The 22,340-nt window shown below is 38.8% G+C and overlaps 1 protein-coding gene across 3 annotated transcripts in view; it reads right to left on the bottom strand.

Annotated features, from left to right (window-relative positions):
• The window catches only part of TTC29 (tetratricopeptide repeat domain 29), a 112,657-nt gene that overhangs the window by 52,876 nt on the left and 37,441 nt on the right, over nucleotides 1-22,340 (bottom strand). For all 3 annotated transcript variants that reach the window (XM_081021391.1, XM_081021392.1, XM_081021393.1), the window contains exons 7-8: nucleotides 13,359-13,571; nucleotides 10,611-10,696 (exon numbers count right to left, since the gene is read on the bottom strand). In XM_081021391.1, coding sequence (XP_080877517.1) covers nucleotides 10,611-10,696; nucleotides 13,359-13,571 — 299 coding nt within the window. The remainder of the gene's footprint in view (nucleotides 1-10,610; nucleotides 10,697-13,358; nucleotides 13,572-22,340) is intronic.

Below are 22,340 nucleotides of genomic sequence, written 5' to 3'. Positions count from 1 at the left end.
GTATTGAATAAAGTGTTGGATGAAGTAGAGGTAAAGATCTAACTTCTTTGACCAGAGCATCACATATCTCTAGAAGCAGTTTATTGAACAAATTATCTGTTTTCTTACAGTCTTTCATGGTTCATAATGTGGTTCATAATGACATTTCTGCCACTTTCGTATTCAACTGCCACAACCTTGCTTCCCTGCTATCCACCAAACAGCTTAAGTGTGGCCATGTTAGAATCCTGTTCCGCTTTTTGGAATATCTATATCATATTCAATAAAACACTTCTAAATAGGTAGCAGCATCTTTCTCGTTCTTGACAACCATATGTCAGGAGTGCTCTGATGGTGTTTCCTGCTTGGCAGGGGGTTGGACTCGATGGCCCTTGTGGTCTCTTCCAACTCTATGATTCTATGATTCTATGATTCTATATAGCAGATTTCTTCCCTGTGCCCTATAGTTAGTGTGGATTGGAACTATGGATAATGCAGGGCATCAGAAGGAAAATGGATAATGCTGAAATATAGATACATATAAAGCCAATCCTAACATTCTGAAAAGTTACTTCCTTAACACCGTAAAGAAGTGTGGCTTAGATCAAGAGCCAGCTATATTTAGAGAAGACTCTAATCTATGTCCTACTGATTTCAGTGAATCATCTCCAAGTATGACTAATGTCTGGATCTAATCTTATGTATTAAAAATGAATTTAATTTATTTCAGAATTTGGCTTTTTACCTTAATTGTCTTAGCAAACAATACATATTACAAATACTACTAATTTCAACTCTGGGTATCAAGCATTTCTCTAGGTTTGTACAATGTCTTTAAAATAAACATATATAGTATGTATAATATTTACACATATCATATACGTATAAGATATACTAATATACATTATTATATAATAAACATTATATAATGATGAAATTGTGGGCACATTCCACATTTGTCTATTCCCCCCTATCCTGGCATAGAGAGGCTATGTTTCACAAGGCTTAATAATGGTATGTTGGATAGAAATAGAAACATTCCAATGCATAGGCATAAACCACTGCCTGTAGCAAAAGCAATTCTAGAGTGGAAATATGTTAGCAGTATCAAGAAGTCACAGCAAATGTTGAAACAGAGCATTCCAGTTGAATGAAATAAAACAAAGTAAAAAAAAAACTCCCGATGTACAGACAGGAGTGGTATAAAATGAGGTCTGAAATAATCTGTTTTAGAAGAAATGTTTGGAATACTCAAACCCAGCAGTAGGCTTAAATTATATTTATGTTGTCTTAGCATTAAATATGTATTTCCAAAGGTCAGACTTCAAGATGGAGGTCAGCTTCAACTCAACATTTGAGCTGTGGGCATTGTCTTACAGCAGAGAAGGGAAACACTCTTCCTTACCACTATCCATAAATCTGTCTTCATCATCCTTGACCATTCTAGTGTTATTTCATAAGAGCCCATGTACAAATCTGCCAAGCTCGACTACATATTTTTTTCTAATGTACTATTTGTCTTCAGCTTCAAAGTATCTCTTGCTGAAGTCTTCATGACTACTGCAATTATTTTGGTTACCCTAAAACATCATTTCCATCTTTCTCATTCAATTGCTTTCATTCCTCAACATAACATTGCAGCCCCCTCATCTCTTGCATTTCAAACTTCTTGTTACTGGGTACTTTATAGACATTACTCCAGGCAACATTTCCCGCCACTGTCAAGTATCTGTAGATATATAAAATATACTACTATGTTGAATACTTAGATATACCCAGTGCTGACATTTCATACAATTATATATCTACCAATGAAACAATAATGTATCTTTCCACTTTCAAATATTAGAATATTTGATTTGTTCTTCACATTCATTCTCCCTCCAATTTTCACAGAATTATGTAATAATACAAGAATAAACTTTCAATGTTACGAAGTACACTAATATTAGTTTGATATTAGGAAACTAAAAGCCAGTTCAAGAGTTATACTTAGAAGCATTCCGTAGGAAAACCAGAATTTTTCCAGGAAAATTGAGGATGAAATGAATGAGAGGAAGTAGATTTCACTGATGGGGGTGAAGTGGTACCAGAAGGCAAAAAATTGGGTGCAGAGTTGCATTGCTTCTTTATAGAAAGGGATGGGGAGGTTGTCTGGGAATAAGGAATGTTTTGGTAGTGATTTTGTGGGAGTCTGGGAAAGCGTGTTCTCCCAATAGAGAGCACGTGTTGCAGTGGGGCCTAGCAGGCCACCCCACTGTTGCTGGGCAGATCTGTTTGGATGGCCACAGGCAGTCACTGGGCAGTTGAGTTTCTGGGGAGATTTTCATGTTGCCAATTTGGGGGTGGGACACAAAGGTTTTAAATACAGGTCACGTAGCTTTGGACTTTCTCTTTTGCTGCGTGCACCGAATCACCCGCCCACCCTCCCTGAAATGAGGGTTATTTCGCTTAACCTTGCTATGCCTGTCATAGGGTTGCCTGCTTTTGGGGCAGGGGCCTGGTAGGAATTTTGTCCATTTGGCTGATTGACTGGTGCCATTTGGTTTTTGCCTACCGCGTAGCAAATCATCACAACTTGTAAGGTTTGCGGTTAGGCATTGGTTAAAAAATTGGCTGGTGGAGGGGTAAGTGCCTACCCCTCCAATGCTGGTGCTGCAAGGGAATTCCGTTAAAGGAATCCGGGGGCTTGCCATGCCTTCCTCCAGATCCCTGGCATCGGGTTTGGGCCACATAAGCCCCTGGGAGCATGCGGGGAGAGGTGAGGGTCTGTTGCCCAGCTTCATTGATCCCCAATATTGCTTTCCCTGACTGGCTTCTGCTGGAATCCGGAAGTCAGTTCTGTTCCTGGGCCATGGACAGAAAGTCGTAACCAATGCCTAAAAAACCACTCACGTTTGTGTATTTAAATAAAGTTGTGGCCGAAATTCTGCCAAAAACCTTAAACCTTAAACAAAAATTTCTGTGTGAAGTGTGAGTTAATTTGGGGACCTCGACACACAAATGTTTTAGGGCAAGAATTCTAATATAGCATTTGGAAGAGTTTGGGGCATGGCAAGGGAATAAAGACAGGAGATGTCTCAAAGAAAAAAAGAGAAATGATGGGGCTTGAAAGCACAAGGTAGTGGAAGGGGAGAGAGAGGGTCTGGCCAGCCGATGGGCTCGCTGGAGAGGAAGTGGTGTTAATACCTGTCCTTGTTCTGTGATGCTGGGATTTGGTGTGTTAGACGTGAGAGCTCCCCTTCAGCAACAAAAGGAATGGAGGGGGGAATCCACAGGAAAGTTTCTAGGCAGAGGGGTGAGGTTTCCTTGGTTTCTGAAAGATTCCTAGATATTATGGTGAAAGGCACCACTTCTTATGCTTGAGTTAGGCTAGAAAATTACCAAAGATGACAGTGAATGGGTGTAAAAAGCAAAATGATGTCAGCCAGGAAGAGTTTGTCTAAATACATGTTCACAAAATTGTTTCAATATTCTGCTGTCCAGGTAAAATGGGAAAAAGAGATTAACATCTGGCAAGAGCTCCTCAGGCTATTTAAACTTCTTGATTACTAAATGTGAGGGTTGTGGGGAGGAAGGAGTAATATTTGGGTGGCCACATCTTGGTTTAATGCTCCCATGAGTCTGATGCTCTTTTGCTGTGGTTCCAAATTTACAAATGATGAGGGAGGAATGGCAGAGGTTACTGTGTAAGGCGACAATGAATTTACCATCTCTCTTGCAGCTCACCTTGTTTGGAGCAAGCTTTGCTGTCTGTAATGGAGTCTGCCTTGAAGCTTCTCCAGGTCAAAACTGAAACTTCTTTTTGAGGTGCTGGCTATCATGGCAAAAGCTGGATATCTTTAGGGGTGCTTCAAAACACTTGCTAGATAATTTTAGTATCAGATCAAGCTGTGGCTAACCAAACATAGAACCAAAAGCTTCCAAACTCCTCCTCCCAGCTATATAGGAACAGGAGAGAAGGTGGAAAGTTTGCTTTGGCTCATACCTGTGAACATGGATATTGTGTTTCTCATGTTCTTCAGTCATCACGTCTACATCTATTCTTATTGTCATAACTGGCTATAACTTTCTTCAATAAGTAGCAGAAATGAATAGGCTACATAATATGGCACCTAAAATGAACTACGGGCACTTCTGAACTATATTTTTTGTTTCTTTTATCACCTTTACTGCACTGATTCTCTGATTATTTTTATATCAGCACGTACATTAATACTGATAAAATCTAAGCTATTTCAACAACATATACAGTATTTATCTTTGTAGTAATTACTTACAAATTCCAGTAACTTTGTACATTAGATTAATACGGATAGCTCAGAATCTACTTAAATTCAAATCCTGAATAACATGGGCTTCATTTCTTTAAACAAAATTAAAGCTTAGCATAATTTCCCCCTTAGAAACCGGAACCTAATATTTTCAGCCAGCAAATGTGGTGAATATTTAAGCATAAATGCTGTGACAGTCTGAAGAGGCTTCGTCTGTTATCCTGCAGAGGTGATATAAGAGGCAAAAGCAATTTATGTATGCTTTCTGTCCTGACAGCTGTGACAATGGCTCAAAATGCTAGGCCTGCCAAGAGCTTTTATCAAGTATGTTATAACAACTAGTAATAAGTGTAAATAATAAATGCTAAGATCTTATGGGAAACAGTGGCAATAGTAAACAGTTTTTGGTGCTTGCTGATGGGGAATCTGCTGGTCCTGGAACTCCCTGGCTTCCCAGTAGAGTTTTGGCCTGACAATAAACAACAGTTTAATACTTTATCTAATCCCAGCCAGGAGGTGAATTCAGCAGCAAGCTTTTGCAGATGTTCACATCCAATAATCTATCCATAATTGATGAAACAGGGAGGTCAGATGTAATGGTTGCTACTACTCCAGCAACAAATAAATGGTTATTGACAAAACAAGCCAGTGTGGCGCTGAGTACTGAGCAGTGACAAGCCTGAAAACAGTGCAGAGGGAAGCAGGGATGAGGCTACCATCCTTCACCTTGAGGATTCTTCAATATGATGGGCAGCATAAGGGCCACCAAGACACACACACACACCAGCAGATGGAGAGGATTTCTGAAAGGGGGAGATTCTTCAAAGACAGCGAAGAAAACAATGAGCTAGATGCAAGGTGCCTGAAGATTCGGGTAAGTAAAAATGCATGCTCTTGTACAGCAGCACTGTGATCCTGATGTCTGAATTGCTTTTATCACACTAATATGCCTACACTTATATACCTTGCTGTCAGGATGATGTTGCTTTGTTGATACCATGGTGTGTGTTTTAATTGGTGGGAATATAAACATAGGCTTTGGACTATTGAAGCCAATCAGCAATTGAAGGTTTCACAGATATTTGCTGATTGACTTCAATACTCTAAAATTAATGTTGTCATTTCCAGCAGTGGCTATCCATAAAATAATAATATACCAGTTTCCCCCTAAGATAAGGGGATAAAAAAAATACAGGCAGAAGCATTTCTAAGTTAAAAAAACACATGATTTGGATAATCACTTTCTTTTTTCAAAACTACTGACGTTGAAGGAAAAGTTCTCAATCAATAAAAGCTTGCATTTGCAAAGGTTAAGTCCACAGAATTGCAAGAAATTCACTGTACTATTGACAATAAAAAATTAGACCTTTACATGCAAATAAAAACTGAAATCTTGGGCACATTTAAATGATAAAATACAATACTTTTATGATGTTTAGTAGCTGATATCATAGTGTATAAAACAGTGGAGAGAAGTAGCATTATTGCTACATGCAATCATAAAAAGATTTCAGACAATAATAGTTTAAATATTGATATTACTACATTCACAGTATGGAATGGCCGGTTTATTTATTTTACTGTTTACTATCAACATTTCTGATTAGAACTGAAATTATGAAATACATGTCTGCTTAAAATAAAGTGACAGAATGAGCAGGCTTAACTAATACTTCCGGTTTTATTGTGAAAGGTGCCCAACTATAATTCATAAGTAAAATTTGTAGATATTTTAAAGTTGATATCAGATGAGCTCCAGCAGAATAGAATGAGGAAACACTCCCACTTTTTGAACATAAACATAAGTTGAGCTCAATTATTTCCAAAATTTTATTAAATGATTTATATTTATCTGCTTTTAAAATTCACTGACAAAGTGTTTGCAAGTAAAGCGATAATATGAAACAAATCTATTTAATTTTACATTTTTTGTTGTTTAGTCATTTAGTCGTGTCCGACTCTTCGTGACCCCCTGGACCAGAGCACGCCAGGCACTCCTGTCCTCCACTGCCTCCCGCAGTTTGGTCAGACTCATGTTTGTAGCTTATTTTACATTTACCAGCCATGTAAATAAACCCACAAAGTTAATAGCCTGCATTTTTTCTACAATCCTGTTAAGCAGCTAGCAGACTGCATTTTCACACTAGTCATGGAGGAAATGAGTTTCCTTCCTCCATGGTTAGCATGGAAAGTATGTATATCAGCAGAAGAGGGACAGAGTATCTGACCCCCCTCAATCAGCTGGGTCACTCTATTGTGATGCACAAGGCCAGTAGGTGGTGCTGTGCAAGGAGGCTAGAGATTGCAAGTACTGTAGAAAAGTAAAGCTAGTTGTGTTTTACCACTCCCAACATGGTATCCTGGCTCTCTGTTAACCCTACTTTGTGTAGGCAGGGGGATGACAAATTGTTAAATTTAAGTTGGTTCTAGATCATGTATTACATTTTCTCTACGTGAAGAACCGCCATGCAGGGTGGAAAAAACATGTATGTCATAGGGCAGAGAGCTGCGGATAGAGATCAAGAGAAAGTTGGCAGTGGTAACAGATGGTGAATTCCTGTGCATCATTTGAAGCTACTGGTAGCCCTCTAGCACTTGATTCCTCCCTCCCCTAGTAAGGCTTTTTAAGGCAATTAATTTGGCAGGACGGAAGGGCAAAGCAAGAGAAAGCTAGCATATCTATAATGGAAAGCAAGGAGAGGGTTAATAATATAATAAACTATCTTATTAATGTTTATATACTGTCCTTGCTCCCAAAGAGGCTCAGGGCAGTAGACAACAGTATAAAAATACTACCATTTACACTACTTAAAACACCTAAAATTGAAAAACTAAAAACATTGTCATACCATAACAAACCCAATATCAGCAGTGAATGATCCCAAAAGCCCATGTTTTCCTCCTAATAAAGGTCTTTTTGGTAGTCATGGGCTGTGAACCTTTTAAAAAGGAAGTTGCATAGCATCTACAGCTTGTTTTATAATGACAGGATGTACACAAGTGGACCTAGATGGGCAAGTGAGGCAGGGAGAACAAGAGGATTGCTTGAATCAGCCTGTGTATGAATTTTAATTGTACAACTAGCTCATTTGGAATGCAGTAGTAAATAAATATGACAAGGCAGAAATTCAACAGATATAGCTTTTCAAATCACCTGTTTACATACACAGCTATCTTTATTTGTCTGATGCATCTGAAAGGAACAATACTCTACCTTCAAAGCTGCACATAATGAACGTCAAGTCAGAGAGTCAAGTCAGTTTTCTGAATGACTTGCTAGTAATGCAAAAAACACTTTGTTCATCTAAGGTGTATGTCTACTACATGTTTTACAAAGCTCCTTGTTACCAGGTGCAACCACCCACATGGCATCAGACAACTGCAGGTCATTCTAAAAAAATTCGGACTATAATTGCGTCATAGGCACAAGCAAAGTATTTTAAAGCATGCAAATGACTTTAGCTTCTGTCAGATGCAACTTTGGTGGTTTTATATACTGTACAGTACAGTAGACAATCAGGGAGGTCTGAGTTGCAAAGAGTGGCCTTCTTCATTCTTTCAATGCATGCCTCTCTCAGGAGAATCATTTCTAATGTGTGCTAGTGATTAACTCATGTCAGCGTGGGGAAGGTGGAGAGAAAGTGGCACAAATGAGAACAAGCTTGAACTTTACTGATTACCGCTTTAATGCCAACTTACAACAGCCACCTTGGTGAGGAACAGCTATGGGGAGACCCCAGCAATAGCAACAGAATAAGGCCAGCTCTGGTGACAAATATCTGTTCCCTTTGGACTTTCTGTGGTCAAAAGGAAATGTAGTATAAAATGAGAAGTGCATGTAAGGAAGAGGAGTTTGTAGATTTAAGAGCAGAAAATCTTAAGTATTAAGGGGGGGAGCCATATGGGGTATCAGTGCTCCCCAAAATAATATGAATTGAGCCACACTGTTACCAGATAAACTGCCACATTCTGCATTAGCTGAGGTTTTTGAGTCATCTTCCAAGGCCTCCTGCTAGAGTGCATTATTCCTGATGTGTACCCAAGCGGCTATCCTGGCTGCAGGGTTGATATCTCATCGTATTTTCCTAGTGCATTATAGACCCCTGTCTCTGAAACCCACTTCTAATACAAGTTCACCTAGTGCCAACCAGCTGCGGAGGCAGACCTCAGAACACCAGGATCCACTACCCTCTTGTGACGAAGAAACAGACTATAATATTTTCGAATTCCAGTCATTCCCAAATGCCATTAGGCCCTATATTTCAACTTGCTCCAAACACACAAGCCTATTTCTATTCATATTTGAGTAAAGTATGCTTTAATACGTGTGCTTAATGGACAACATGTTTTGATGAAGGTGACTGCAGCCCATCACCCATGTGCTGTGGCCTGTCCAGTGTTTAACCACTTCCTTGTTCTCGAGGTTCCAGACAAGCAGTGGAAACAGGAGAAGAACAGAGGAAGATACCTGTTGGATCACACCAAAAGCTTATATAGTCTGGCATTCTGTTCTCACAGTGGCAAGCCAGATGCCTCTGGGAAGCCTGCAAGCATAACACAAGAGCAACAGCGCTCTTCCTACTTGTGTTCCCTGGCAACTATTATTCAGAGGCACCCCCCCCCTCCTGTGACAGAGATGGCTTAAATTGCATTTGTTAAAGTATCCACTTAAAGTCAGTTTTGCTGTAATGAATACATATCATTCAGTCATTAAGCACCTCAAGGGAGAAAAATCCAGTTCCATTCTTTAGACAAGGTGGGCACATAATTGTACTTAAATCATAATCATAAATCGCCTTGTAAAACTCGTGTTTCAGGTGGATTACCTTGAACCTTTGTTTTCTTTGCTGTTTGCATTGTGGAAGGAGAGTAATAACAAAATGGCAAAAGGAACCAACGACAGGCAGCAATTGGAGGCAACAGCATCTGAAAAAAACTGTGCCTTTTAGATTCTCCCAGAAGGAGTCTGCTTGAGGTGGCCCACAGAACAAAGGGATAAAGAAGATGAAAACTCTGATGCAAAGCAGGAAAATAACTGTTGAGACCCCTGAGTGTATACCTGAATAGGCCCATGCTGTGTGGCAAGACCCTTTTAGCATGCTACAGAAGCTGGTGATGAACTACACATTACCATGTGGCAAACTGGCTTCCAGCAGTATTGTCTGCATGTTACAAGTAATGATAACCAGTAGTCCTCTGGGAGCAGAATGCAATGATTTATCTCTGTAAGCATCTGAGCTCCCCTTGGATAAAGGGACCATTAAACTGAGAACAGAAGGGTAAATTTTAAGCCAATGATTTCTAATTGGATAGTAAAGCTCACATGTGCTCAATGGAATTGAAAACAGCAGATATTTTACCACTGTATATATATTGATCACTGTTGAGGATTAAAGGCTTCTATAAAACATTTTTCATTCCTCACTGTGCACTTTTTCTTAGTAAGAATTGCACTTTATTTTTACTATTCTGTAAATTTCTTCTGTGGGGATATTATAGTTAAATGGCATACCACATTTAGTATTACATATATTATATAACATGTGTGACATGACAAATAATAATAATAATAATAATAATAATAATAATATGGACTAACTTTGACTTTAACTTCCTCTGTATTATAATTCTGGTTATTACACTGTTTACAGTAAAAGTATTCTAACTAGAAATACTAGCTATTTTAATCAAAGTTTGTATGTTAAATATATTCTACTTAAAAAGGAGTGTTAAACTGCTAATCCCATGAAGTGAAAAGCTAGGCTATGGTAACCTTTAAGCAACAGCAATGTTCTTTTGGGTTCACCAAAGCTTCTCAAGTTTGATTTTGACCCTAAAAATGTGGGAAATCCTGCTTCTGTTTTGAAAAAGTATGTTTGACACCTGGGAAAAATGCCCAAATAGATTTTTAGCTCTATCTGTTTCTGTGAATGCTTGTTCTCATTTATTTATCCTAATTCAGCTTTATGGCCATCAGGAAAACTGTATTAAAACAGCAGGAAGCAAAGTTTATAAACTGCTTTAACGTATATCTGAAAATTCAGGGTTTCACTTAATGAGTCTTTTGCAGTACTATTATTTTGAAACAACAGAGAAAAAAATACAATTGAGAATTGCTTCAATCATTCTTAGAAGCCAGTTCCTGTGCTTGTATTTAATTATCTTAGGTTGTCGAGCTGTCTGAAAACTAAGAATTGACATAGAATTAAGTTACTGAGCTAATAGTTTTATCTCTTCTCAGAATTCAATCCATTAAGAGAACAATATATACAACCAACCCCACCACAGATATGATAGCTTAAATAGTAAGTTCCATAATGTATATTAGGTAATGAACCAACTCTTTAAAAAACTTACTTCTATTGCTGTCTTTTCTTCTCCAACTGTATGATATGCTAGACCCAAACAGTAGGCAGCTTCTCCTTCCATCTTTTTGTTCCCCGCTAAATAAGAGGTATCAAGGCAATAATTATCATTAAGATTTATCATCAGAAAGCTTAAAAACTAATGCGATGCCTGGTACTTGATATGCATTTCTAAATATCATGTTTTTACATTAATACTTTATTATTACTTATCTCCTCAACCTGTAGATCAGTTGTGAACACCAGTTGTGGTGGGATGGTGGTGCTCACTTGACCTCCTGAGAAGCTGCTGCTTACCAGGAGAGGGGGAAGGAAGAGGCAGAAGGGAGGATGGCATGGTGCTCCTGCCAGTGTGTTCATGCTGCATGGACCTCCCCACTGCCTCCTTCTTCTGGGAAGCAGTAGCAGCAACTCAGCTGCTGGGAGGTTACATGAATGCTACTGTCCCGCCACACTACATTTTCTGTAGATGTAAGTTATCAGAAAGCAATACCATAACAAAGCAGCCTTCTCCTGTTTTAGTCAATGGTGAGCAGTGACCAGGTAGGTTAAGTGAGAACTGTAGTGTCAGGAGAATACAAGCTGTGCTCCAGCAGAAGCTGGGAACGAGCTGCTTTATCAATCTCTGTGTATCCAGCAGGGAGGGTTCCTCCATATGCAAGTAGGAGAACTAATGGAAAGGATTCTAGAGGGTCAGGGCATCTCAGGCTTTTAGAGCCAGTCCTGATTCCAGACACAGAAATGGTAGTTCAATTAAGGATAAAGTTTTTGGGTTGTATCCAATTAGGTTCTTCTCAGAGTAAACCCACTGAAATTAATGGGCCTAAGTTAATAATGGTTGGACAGTGTTCTCGAAGCTACCAGCATGAGTTTGATCAAACTGTGGGAGGCAGTGGAAGACAGGAGTGCCTGGCGTGCTCTGGTCCATGGGGTCACAAAAAGTCGGACACGACTAAACAACTAAACAACAAAGGTGAAAAACCGAGAGGCTGGTGCCAATTGGTGGCAGAATGAGGGGACGGTGCTGCCGCGGCCGCTTGAAAATGACTAAACCCTGAAGGGAAGTTTTCTTTCTGCAGTTTCTCTTACTGCACATAACTGTGGCATTGTGGGAAGTCTTACTATGAAATCTTGCTATGCTTACTATGAGAACTCTTGCTTCTTTCCTCTTGGATTCTGGGAAGTCTCGCTTCTGCACATACTGTTCCAAACACACCAAGCTTAGCACACCCAGACATTCTGTCATTCTTCAGTTCATTTCAAGTTCATGTACAAAACAACATGGTCTGTTCTTAATGCATAGCTAACCACATATACGGAACTTTCATGTTATGATCAATCATTAGTAATTGTTTTAGTCATGTTATATTAATCTTTAGTTATAATTTAATTAGGAGGATTCATGCCTGTCTAGTTCCAGCTCCGTTCCCAGTCTTTGAACTATCAGTGATTAATGTAATATGTTATTCCCGCCTTGTACCTATGTTAACCAATCAGCAACAAGATGCTTTGTGTTTGTATCAACCAATCAGCCACAAGCACACCTGTGGCAATGTTTGTAATATTCAATAAAAGAGAGTTCCCGGGGCTTGCCCCAGCAGACGCCTCTCCTTTGACACCCGCCACTCGTCTGTCGTGATTTCAACCCAACAAACCCCGCCCCCAAGCCAGCCTTATTGGTTGGTGGATGGGCGTGGTGCGGCAGCCGGGTAATGACGCAGGGGGCCGAATACGCCCCCCTGCCGACACGGGAACCGGCTTCCGCTCGCAACTCTTCCCCTCTGGAAGGAGTTGAGGCTTTGCTCTACTTCAGCATAATCAACAGTGAGCACCACAGCAAAGCAGTTCCCATGCGGCTGAGTTTGTGCATGAAGGAAGTTAAGACTACATAGTATCTACCTAAATCAACTTATCTCTTGAGGAAATACTCTAATAATTTTGATATTCTGTAAGTTAAAGTGTATGCATGCATGCATGTGAAACTTAGAAACACAATTCTTCTGATGGGCAAATCTTGGTGTGAAAAGATACATCCTTTTGCCCAGGCTTTGTTTGCTATTTAAATTGGTTTTAATTATTGGCTTACTGATAAGCATTGTCTAGCTTTATTTGTTTATTTAGCTGCGTGCAACCTATGCTGGGACTGCTTGCTGAAGGGCAAGCTATAAATGCATGTAATAAATAAATACAGTTGGTACTAAAACAAACAAACAAACAAGCAAACAAAAGTGCTCTAAACTTCCCAAGTTTCCTGAAACCCTACCACAGGGAGCACAAAACCCTTTCCCCAATAATTAAGCTTTTATCTTAGTCACTAAGATAGTCACTTTTCACTAAGGTGAAAAAGCTTATCAGCTCTGATACAAACGATCTTGTTTTCATAATTAGCTGACAGTCCAATAAGCAATGCCAGCCAAGTAAGAGTGAATAATCAGTGAACAACCACAACCAGCAGTGCTGCCAGTGACCTTACTTCCGATTATGGACTCATTGTTTTACAAAAGTACTCTCAGGAGACTGCATTTTTGGTGTTAAAAGCTTTCAAGAAATAAATGGATTCCTACTTGTCAGCAAGTAGGTACTTCTGTTTTACAACAAGATTTAGAAATATATTGATAGCATTTGTCTTGAATTTCATAGAAAATAATCACCAAACACTTGATGTTTTTTACTTTACTCCTGGGAAAGAACAGGCCTGCACATTAAAGAGAGAAATGCAGGAGTGTTATTTTCTACCCACCTTCTTTTGCCATTTCAAGTGCTTTTATTAGAGTTCTGATGGCCTGTTGGTGTTCTTTATTTCCTAGCATTTTGTCTGCTAGTAATGTGTAAATTCTCCAGAGATGCTCACAGGCTAGTGAAGTGAGAGTCTTGCCTGTATCATCTTTCCATATCCGTCCCACTGTCAGTTGATAGAATGCTTCATAATGTTCTGCGGCTTTCAGGAACTGACCTGAAGAATGTAAGCCAGTCATATTGATAAGGCATCTACGTAGTTTACAAAATATTCCTGAAGAACTCTCATCATTAGCTACTCCCAGTAGGATATTACTTACTGATTAAAGGCATAATATTTGATAATAACATTATGATAAACGGACAATATTTTGATATGCCAATTCAAAGACAAAAATGTGGGGTTTGTCCACAGCAATATTGGAAGAGCAGACATGCAGCTCCCCATTTACGCATGTCCAAAATCCGTGCAACCATGCACATGTGCATTGCGCCAAACCTGGAAGTGACCGGAAACATCATAAAGATGTCATTGAAGCATCACTAAAAGGGAAGAACGGGAGCAGAGTGGGGGTGGGGCATTTGCAGGCTTTTTCAATGGGTTTCAATTATACACGATTTCACCGACATTTGTGGTACCTCAGAATGCAGCCCCCACGTAAACAGGGAGCTGCTTCTAATAGAGCACTACATATTTCTTTGTACAGAGATATCCTGGCAGTAATAGTTAGGACCAGTATACACTATAAAGTAATTACATGTTTATTTTGTTTGTTACTAGTTTCAGTTTGCAAAACAAATAAAAATGATTTGTAGACAAATACAGCCGTCAGAAGGTTGTCTATACAGGTACACCTTGAACTGTGTGTTCCTCTTAATTTCGACTTCACTAGAAATAAAAGCCGACAGTAGATCATTAATCACCAGTACTTACTAATGAATTTAAATACTTTTAAAGCTATTGTTCTTGAAAGGACTGCACTATTGCACCAACCCAGCTGCTTAGTGGGTTCTTGTGCACACGATTCTCCAGGATGAAAGGCTCTGACATCTTGTCAGAATCTTTAAGGCTATCCACACACATCTGCCCCTGAACTGAACTTAGCTTGATGAAACACACATCAGCGCCACATGTATCTAGGGGTAAACTCATTCCAACATGCATAGGCACTCACGAGCTGGACTGAAACATATGACTCAACCTGCTATCTATAGTTTCATTATAAAATTGCAGCTAACAACAGGGAAATATTTTTTAAAAGAAGTATTTATAGTCTGTTATTGAGCATATAATATTTGGTGTTTGTTCCACTGCCTTTGATCTTGCTTGTAAAATATAGTCTTTTTGAGACTAACACTGTCCATGTCCATGCTTTGTAAAGTCAGCTGTAAATCTTGGAGAGAAACAGATTATTTCCACAAATGATATTGTCCCCAGAAATATGCTTTTAGGCATACTCTTCAAAAATATGCCCTCAGAAGTTCAATGGAAAACAGAAGAAATCTCCAAGTGATTACTTTGGACAACTATGTCAACATCATAGAGATCCCAAGCAAGCAGCCACTAATAAAAGAAGTTGGAAAATATAATTTCCCACCCCAAGGCAAGTATTGGTTGGGAGATCTGAGGAGTAAAATCAGTTGAGTGCAACAATATGAATTTATCACATATCAGTAAAAGAAAATGTGATCCAGTGGCTCAGATCAATGAACTATTTCAATCAAGAAACTTGATCTGAGTCCTGGGAGAGACGCATAGGCAAAAGTGAGTTCTCAGATGTTGAATATACATTTTTATGGAGATCACCCCATCACTGAGGTCTCTTCCATATATAGGTGGAAGGTCTGGGCCTTTCTAGACAATTCCTCAAAGCAAACTCTGGCATTCTGATTCATCCATATTTAGCTTGTCAATCTACCCACTGGAGTTTTGAAAGAAAGACTGGAAATTGAAATAAAATTAAAAGACTATGAGGGGCGAAATGCTACTAAATGCCACACAAGAGTCACATATATAAAGCATCTGTGTCTACTCTTTTTCCACTAAGGGCCTACTGTGAGAAATATAGTTGCAGAAAGCTTTCCAATATATAGTGACTTTTTGACTGCAATTGGAGAAACCAGGTATATCAATAATTCCATTCTCTCTCAATCTGATTTTTAGTTTAGATGGTTAAAGGAACACATTTAGAAACTTAATCCCTATAGTCAGAACTGTGATGAGCTAATCGAGAGCAAATCACAAATAATTAAACTATAGGGCAGGGCCTTTCTAGTAGAATTCTGCTACACTAGTTGATAACAGGATCAAATATAGATGAAAACATCAATGTATTCAGAACTACAAAATATAGGATTAGGATAAGAAAGTCAGCTGTGGAGAAAATCCAATACATCAGTTATGCCAGCTGAGAGGCTATAAAATATGGTGGAAGCCATATGCTGGCACGATACTCCTGATATTCTGTACATCAACCCAGCCATTCCACTGCTGAAGATGTATTGGTAAAGGTGTGGACCTCTTCAAGCTATACTGTAGCTATACTCCTGAAGGCACAACTTTGCACCTGCCCTGAACCTGGTGCAGGAAATTTCCCTTCTATTGACTTGTGGGATGGGAGGAAGAATTTTAAAAATAGCTGTCAATGTTCACTCTGCCCACCTCACCAAGACCAAGCATAGGATGTGATGTAACTCAGCACGCAATCAACATTTTCTACCACCTGCATATAAACCTCACAAGGAGACCATAACTCAGGTGACTGGGCACATAGTATGAACCAATGCTTAGAGCTCATAAAGTGGGAATTTGCTGAGAGGAAACTATGGAGAAAAGGCACTTTTCACACCAGGGGAGCACTTTCACAAAACAGCTTGCTCTCACAGCACACATGGCCCATGGGAACTTGAGCGTGCTGTTAATACTAGGGGCCTAACAGGTAGTGTGCCTTGGCCTCTGGACATGAACACCTAACACCAAAATCCACTCCAACAAGTGAGAGTGCCAGGACAGTGCACCTCACACAGGTAAGCAAGGGAACAGGGAACAGATCCCATATTGTATAGATGCTGTGATGGTCATATGTGACTGATCAGTTATAATTTTGATTAAACTTTATTAGGAAACCAGCTGCAGAGAATCCCAGAATTAACCATAGGTATGGTAGGGGTTTATAGCATTGTTATTTTGTAAGAAAGCTGGTGTTTTAAAAGTTGCATAGTCACTTGTGGAGGAAATATTAGCGAAGGAAAAAAGGAAAAGGGAAAAAAGAAAAGAAAACATAATGATATGTTCATTCAGCAGGAATTAAGATTAGTCCCAAATATACTCACTACAAACCAGTGAAGAGTTAGGCATGCTTGAGAACTTTTGATTTCACTGCTCTCCCCTCCCGTTTACAGAAAATCTGTAAAAAGTGTTCCAAACACCTTGAAGAGAACTGTAATTCCATTTAAAAGGAGCTGTCTAACTTACCTGAGCAATATCACCCTAAATTGCATGAACATAGGTAAAGGACCCCAGGATGGTTAAGTCCAGTCAAAGGTGACTATGGGGTGCAGTGCTCATCTCACTTTCAGGCCGAGGGAGCTGGCGTTTGTCCACAGGCAGCTTTCTGGGCACAACGGAACACTGTGATGGAAACCAGAGCGCATGGAAACGCTGTTTACCCTCCCACTGCAGTGGTACCTCTTTATCTACTGACACTGGTATGCTTTTGAACTGCTAGGTTGGCAGGAACTGGGACAGAGCAATGGGAGTTCACCCCGTTGCACAGATTTGAACCGCCAACCTTCTGATCAGCACAAACATATCATACGTTTGAAATGGAAAACACAGCACTTTTACATACCATTACACGAATCACTAACAGAAATTAAAGAATTGCTAAAAATGTTTATAATTTAAGAGGCCCCCAGGATATAGCATCAAATCAATCAGTTAATCTTTGTTTTTTAATAGCTGAAATGACACTGTATAACTGCAAGCTTCTTTCAATAGGGGGTCCCCATTCTAAACTATTATACTAATGGAAAGACAATACTCATATATTAAAATGAATTAAATATAGTAAATAATTCATTTTTCATAGAAACTAGAAATGTGAGTGCAAAAGATTTGTGGCTTTAAAAAAAGTTTACATTTTGAATAATAATCTGGTATCTGGGCTACATTTAAACTGCAATGTATCCTTCCTGATTTTGGGAGGGTGGCAGGTATAGCTCCCCCCCCCCCCGAACTATATGATGTAAAAGGAAATGCATATTCACATAGATCTCTATGGTTTCTGAATACTATTCTTCTCTATAGTTTCTGAATACCATTCTTCTTTACACTTATTCTTCTATATAACTGCAAAAGTGTAAATTTTTATTAGGAAAGAATTATCTTAGGCAAATATGAATGAAAAAGGATATATATGATCTTTATCATTCTGCACTATTTTTGAGCAGAAAGATTGACTAGATATTAACACAAATGGGTTTAAATGTGAAGCTGCCATAAAAGCAGGCACATAAATGTAATTCTCCCAGACGCTATTTTGATGCACATTTTTGATTCCATGAATATTTTATGAAATGGCCCAAACTAAAGCCATATAACATTCCTGCATTACTGATGCCTGCGCCCGTAAGCTACAAACATTAGAGGCATGATTGAATGCATTAAAATGAACTCATTCAGCAGCACATTGATTACTTGAAGGCAGGGGAAGAAAAAGAAGAGTTACCCCACTTAAGAAAACAGTACACAAATTTGAAGTTTACAATACAGAAAAATAAAGACGGATGATTGGAAGAATGTGATATTTAATAAGTAAATAAATGCAAATCTCTCTTAGGTCTGTATGTAACAAACTGACATTAATTAGGTCCAAAGATTGCTTCAAGTATTATTCAGGTAATTCAAAACGTCGCAATCTGCAAGAGGCATTGACTGACCTGTTCTAGCTCCATGTTTCAGCAATATCGAGAGAAACTAATTATTTCCTTCTCTGCTAGACTTTACATTTTGCAATGAAAATAACCCACTTGAAAACAATGGTGTAAAAATAATCTGACATGTCTATGTGGTGCATTTGTTCAGCAGCATTATGATAGAAAGCACATTTAATTTTATATTGTCCACATTGTACTGGAAACTTTGAAAAAAGCTAAAATTGAGAGAGAGCCAATAACATTTTATTACAATTTTAATCTATATTTGGGGGAATAAGCTACTATTATGGTATGTAGCAGCTCTAAAATCTGTATCTGGTGGAATAAGCTGTTATACAGTACAGTACTGACGACACACCTCTTTACGGTGGCTTTTGACACCTGAGGTGTATATTTTTAGAACCCACCTTATTTCTTGTGATTGTAAGTTACTTTAAACATCTTTTAACATTGTGTTTTAATCTGTTGTAAAGCACCCAGGGACATTAGTGTGAAGAGCGGATAATAAATTATAATAATTACAATAATACAACACAGTTCTAAAATCTGTTAGCAGTGAGAGTTACTAGCAGCCTTGTGTTTAAGCACTCACCTGGTAGCCATAGGCAAGGAGGAATTGCATGCTGGCATCCGCCAAAGGGCAAAGTGTTTTCTTTATGAATTTGGAACATAATGAACATAGAAATGAAGGCTAAATATTATATTAAATAGCTAAAAAGAAAGCTACAAAGCATTACAATTATGCTTACATCCTTGAGGTTGCCAGCAACCCTATCAGCTATGACTCCTGAAGCTGGAGCTTGGCCAGTACACCACACTTTCTGCTTTCTATGGCATATGCTGATTATTATAAATCTTTTAAATCCTAGCAGAGGTGATCTAGAGGCTTATGTACTGTTAGGGTGTTTGGGAGACTGCCAACATAGATAACTTCTAAGACTAACATATACTGTCAGTTCCAGGTGCTAGCATGGGATCAGCAGAAACCTATCATAGAGATTAAAATTCCCACAAGGTTCCATCTCAACATATAACTTAGCTGTGAGAAACTTAACATTTTATAAAAGAGACAGAATTAACCCCTTAAAGCCCCCTGGCCCCTAGGTTTTGCAGGCATGAAAGCAGCATTGCCACATACCATACAAATCTCCTCAAAATCACAATAATATTCCGTGATTTGACAGCACAGAAAGCAGGTTGGGTATTCTATCCTTCCTCTCTGCTCAGCTTCCTCCTCCAGCCCAAGCACAGAGAGGTTTGCTGAGGGAAATACAGATTCTCCTATACTGTTAAGTTGTGGGTGAACATATCAGACGACACAGCGATTCTTTAAACAGCTCTTGTTTATTCACAGGCCAGAACAGAACTGAACTGAAGGGTTCAGCCAGCCTGCTTATATAGAACTCCACTACAATGCAACAGTAACAACTTTCTGTAACTATCCAATCACTGAGCCTCACTTTCAATTCCTTATTTGCATATGTGGACCTGAGTGAAAACTATCTACAGTATCCCCCTGCTGGCCCAGGGTGAGAACTTCAGTGCATAACATATACCATCCCCTGCAGGTTAGTAACTTAAGTGAGCTTATTTTCAAGTAGGAACCAACAGTGAACAATATTATTCTGATTCAAATCTAATGCAAGGGCTTGAAGTCAGTTTAAATGCTTGAGATATTTACATTCTATTTGGCCTATTAGTACAGTCAGTGGCACCAAACGGTCCTATGTACCTGTTTTTAAAAATGGATGGGATTTTAGAAAGCACAGAGTAAGTATATCGCCCAGTTCTTCCTATGGTTAATAGTAAGCAATTCCTATTACCAAATGCATTGGCTTTCATTTTGCCAACACTATTAATAGCTTCATATCAAACTACCAGCCCAAATCACGAGCAAAATAATCAGAAACTCAATAAAGTCAAATGTATACTGCCTAAGCTCATGAAATACAAGCATACTACAAGATTTGCAAGAGAGACTATTAATTAATATGTTGCCAGACAAGAAATTATAACCAGGAATTTTGCCACTAGAAAAGGGAGAGATGCTTGCCTGACATCTACTCCAATGCCATTTAGACACGAGGCAAAGCCATTTATTTCCCCAGGCCTTTTAATTCAATTTGATCTGTTTTATCTTGGCCAGTTGTTGTTTTTTTGTTATACTTATTTGAGTTTACTGCATTTACTATATTTTATTGGCCTGGCTTGCACATCATGCTAAGCCAGACCACAACTTAGAGGAAACACATGAGCATGCAGGTTTAGCTGTGCTGAACAAACCACAAGCTGTAAATCACTGGTCAAAACTTAGTTACAGCTCATTATTATTGTGGAGAAAACTAAACAATGAACCTGGATTGGGACAACATGCCAAGACAATGTGGTACAGCAGCAAAAAGATGGTGCGGGGGCAAAGCATCTGCTCTTCTCCAGGATCCTGCGCATTTGCACTAAGTTGTGGTTTGGCTTAGTGTCACATGCAAAACAGGATAATATATGTTTTTAATTTGTTTTATTGTGTTTTTAATTTCTTGTATGTTGCCCTGCAAATTTTATTGAACTGTGGGTTATATTTCCTTAAAATAAACAAGTGCATTTTATGTCAGGGCTGGTTGTGTGGACAAAAGACCAGTTTATTCTGGATTTTATTCTGATTCTAATCTGATTTTAGGATGTATTTTAATGGATTACCTGATTTTATGTTAACGTGCTATACATTTGATGTTAGCCGCTCTGAGCCCGGTTTTGGCCAGAGAGGGCGGGGTATAAATTATTTATTATTATTATTATTATTATTATTATTATTATTATTGCTTTCAATTACACAGGCAAGCAAGGTACAGCAGAGCAAGCAAGGGGCAAATATGTATATGTACTATACCAACCCAGCCTTTTCTGACTGCAATGCTGCTTAGACTGGAGAACTGGCTAGAGAATTTGATGCTTTATAGGGTCAGGTGAAATCCTATTGGCCCCTTATGTCACTTGACAGTTGTAGGTCAGCAAGTAATACTCAGCTGCCTTGGTGACACTCAAACACTTCCGATAGCAGGGCAGTAGCTCCCTCTTCTGGTGATCTGCCATATATTCAGGAGAGTAAGACATCTGGGGTCTCACTGCCAGAGTATCTGTTTGAGGTACCATTTGACTACTTCATTGCAGATACACTATCAGTTCCAGCCACTGTAAAACCTAAGAATTTAGCTATACATTCCAGCCATCAATAAGTAATATTAAATCCATTTTAATGAACCAGGGGGGACTTTAAGGCTTAATTCTATTAAAACCAGTGTGACAGCAAACGTTTGGCTGGATTGTTTCCAAGATTACACTTGAATAATGTATAAATAGATATAAAAAAACAAGGATCCTAGCTATACATTAATTCACCGCACAATTATTCTACAGACAATCATTTATTCCCTAGACAATAATTCCATAGCTCCAGTGGAAAGGGCATCTCTAAAACCAAGGTCTCCTCTGCAAAGAACTAACAGTAACTTTGCCTCTCCAAAAGTTTGTTCTGTTTAACAAGAACATTAGGATCCAATGCAGCATTCCAATGCCTTGTGAAGCTTTGAAGCAAAAAAAAAAAAGTTTTGGGGGTGAAAGCAGCTTTGAATGAAGCTTCATCTCAGTACTACTCATTAAACAATAAATAATTAAAATACCACAGAAACAGACAGGTAAAATACAAGCAGCGGTGTCAGTAACAGACTTAAAAGAGAAATGTAGAAAAATGAATTTTAAAAAAGCAATGAAATAATTCATTTGAAGTTTTAATAAATTTCAATTGCAGCCTTGTTTAAAGATATATTAGACTTTAGGGATGGGACCTAATTATGATCCAAATGGGCACCTAAATTTTTTAAACAGTGTTTCCTTTTCAGAAGCTGTTCCTTCAGACCCACAGACTGCTTTTAAAATTCCCTTGACTTCAGAAAAAGGTGGGGGGGGGGGCATATTGCACAAGAGCAATTCATGGGGAAGCAGCCCATGGAGCCCACATGAAATTTCCCCCCAAGGTTTCCTCTTGAATTCAGTG

This window comes from Podarcis pityusensis, assembly GCF_964106645.2.
Source record: "Podarcis pityusensis genome assembly, chromosome: 9".
Taxonomy (NCBI): Eukaryota; Metazoa; Chordata; class Lepidosauria; order Squamata; family Lacertidae; genus Podarcis; species Podarcis pityusensis.
Note: the sequence above shows the minus strand (reverse complement) of the source record. Positions and strands in the feature narration are given on the sequence as shown.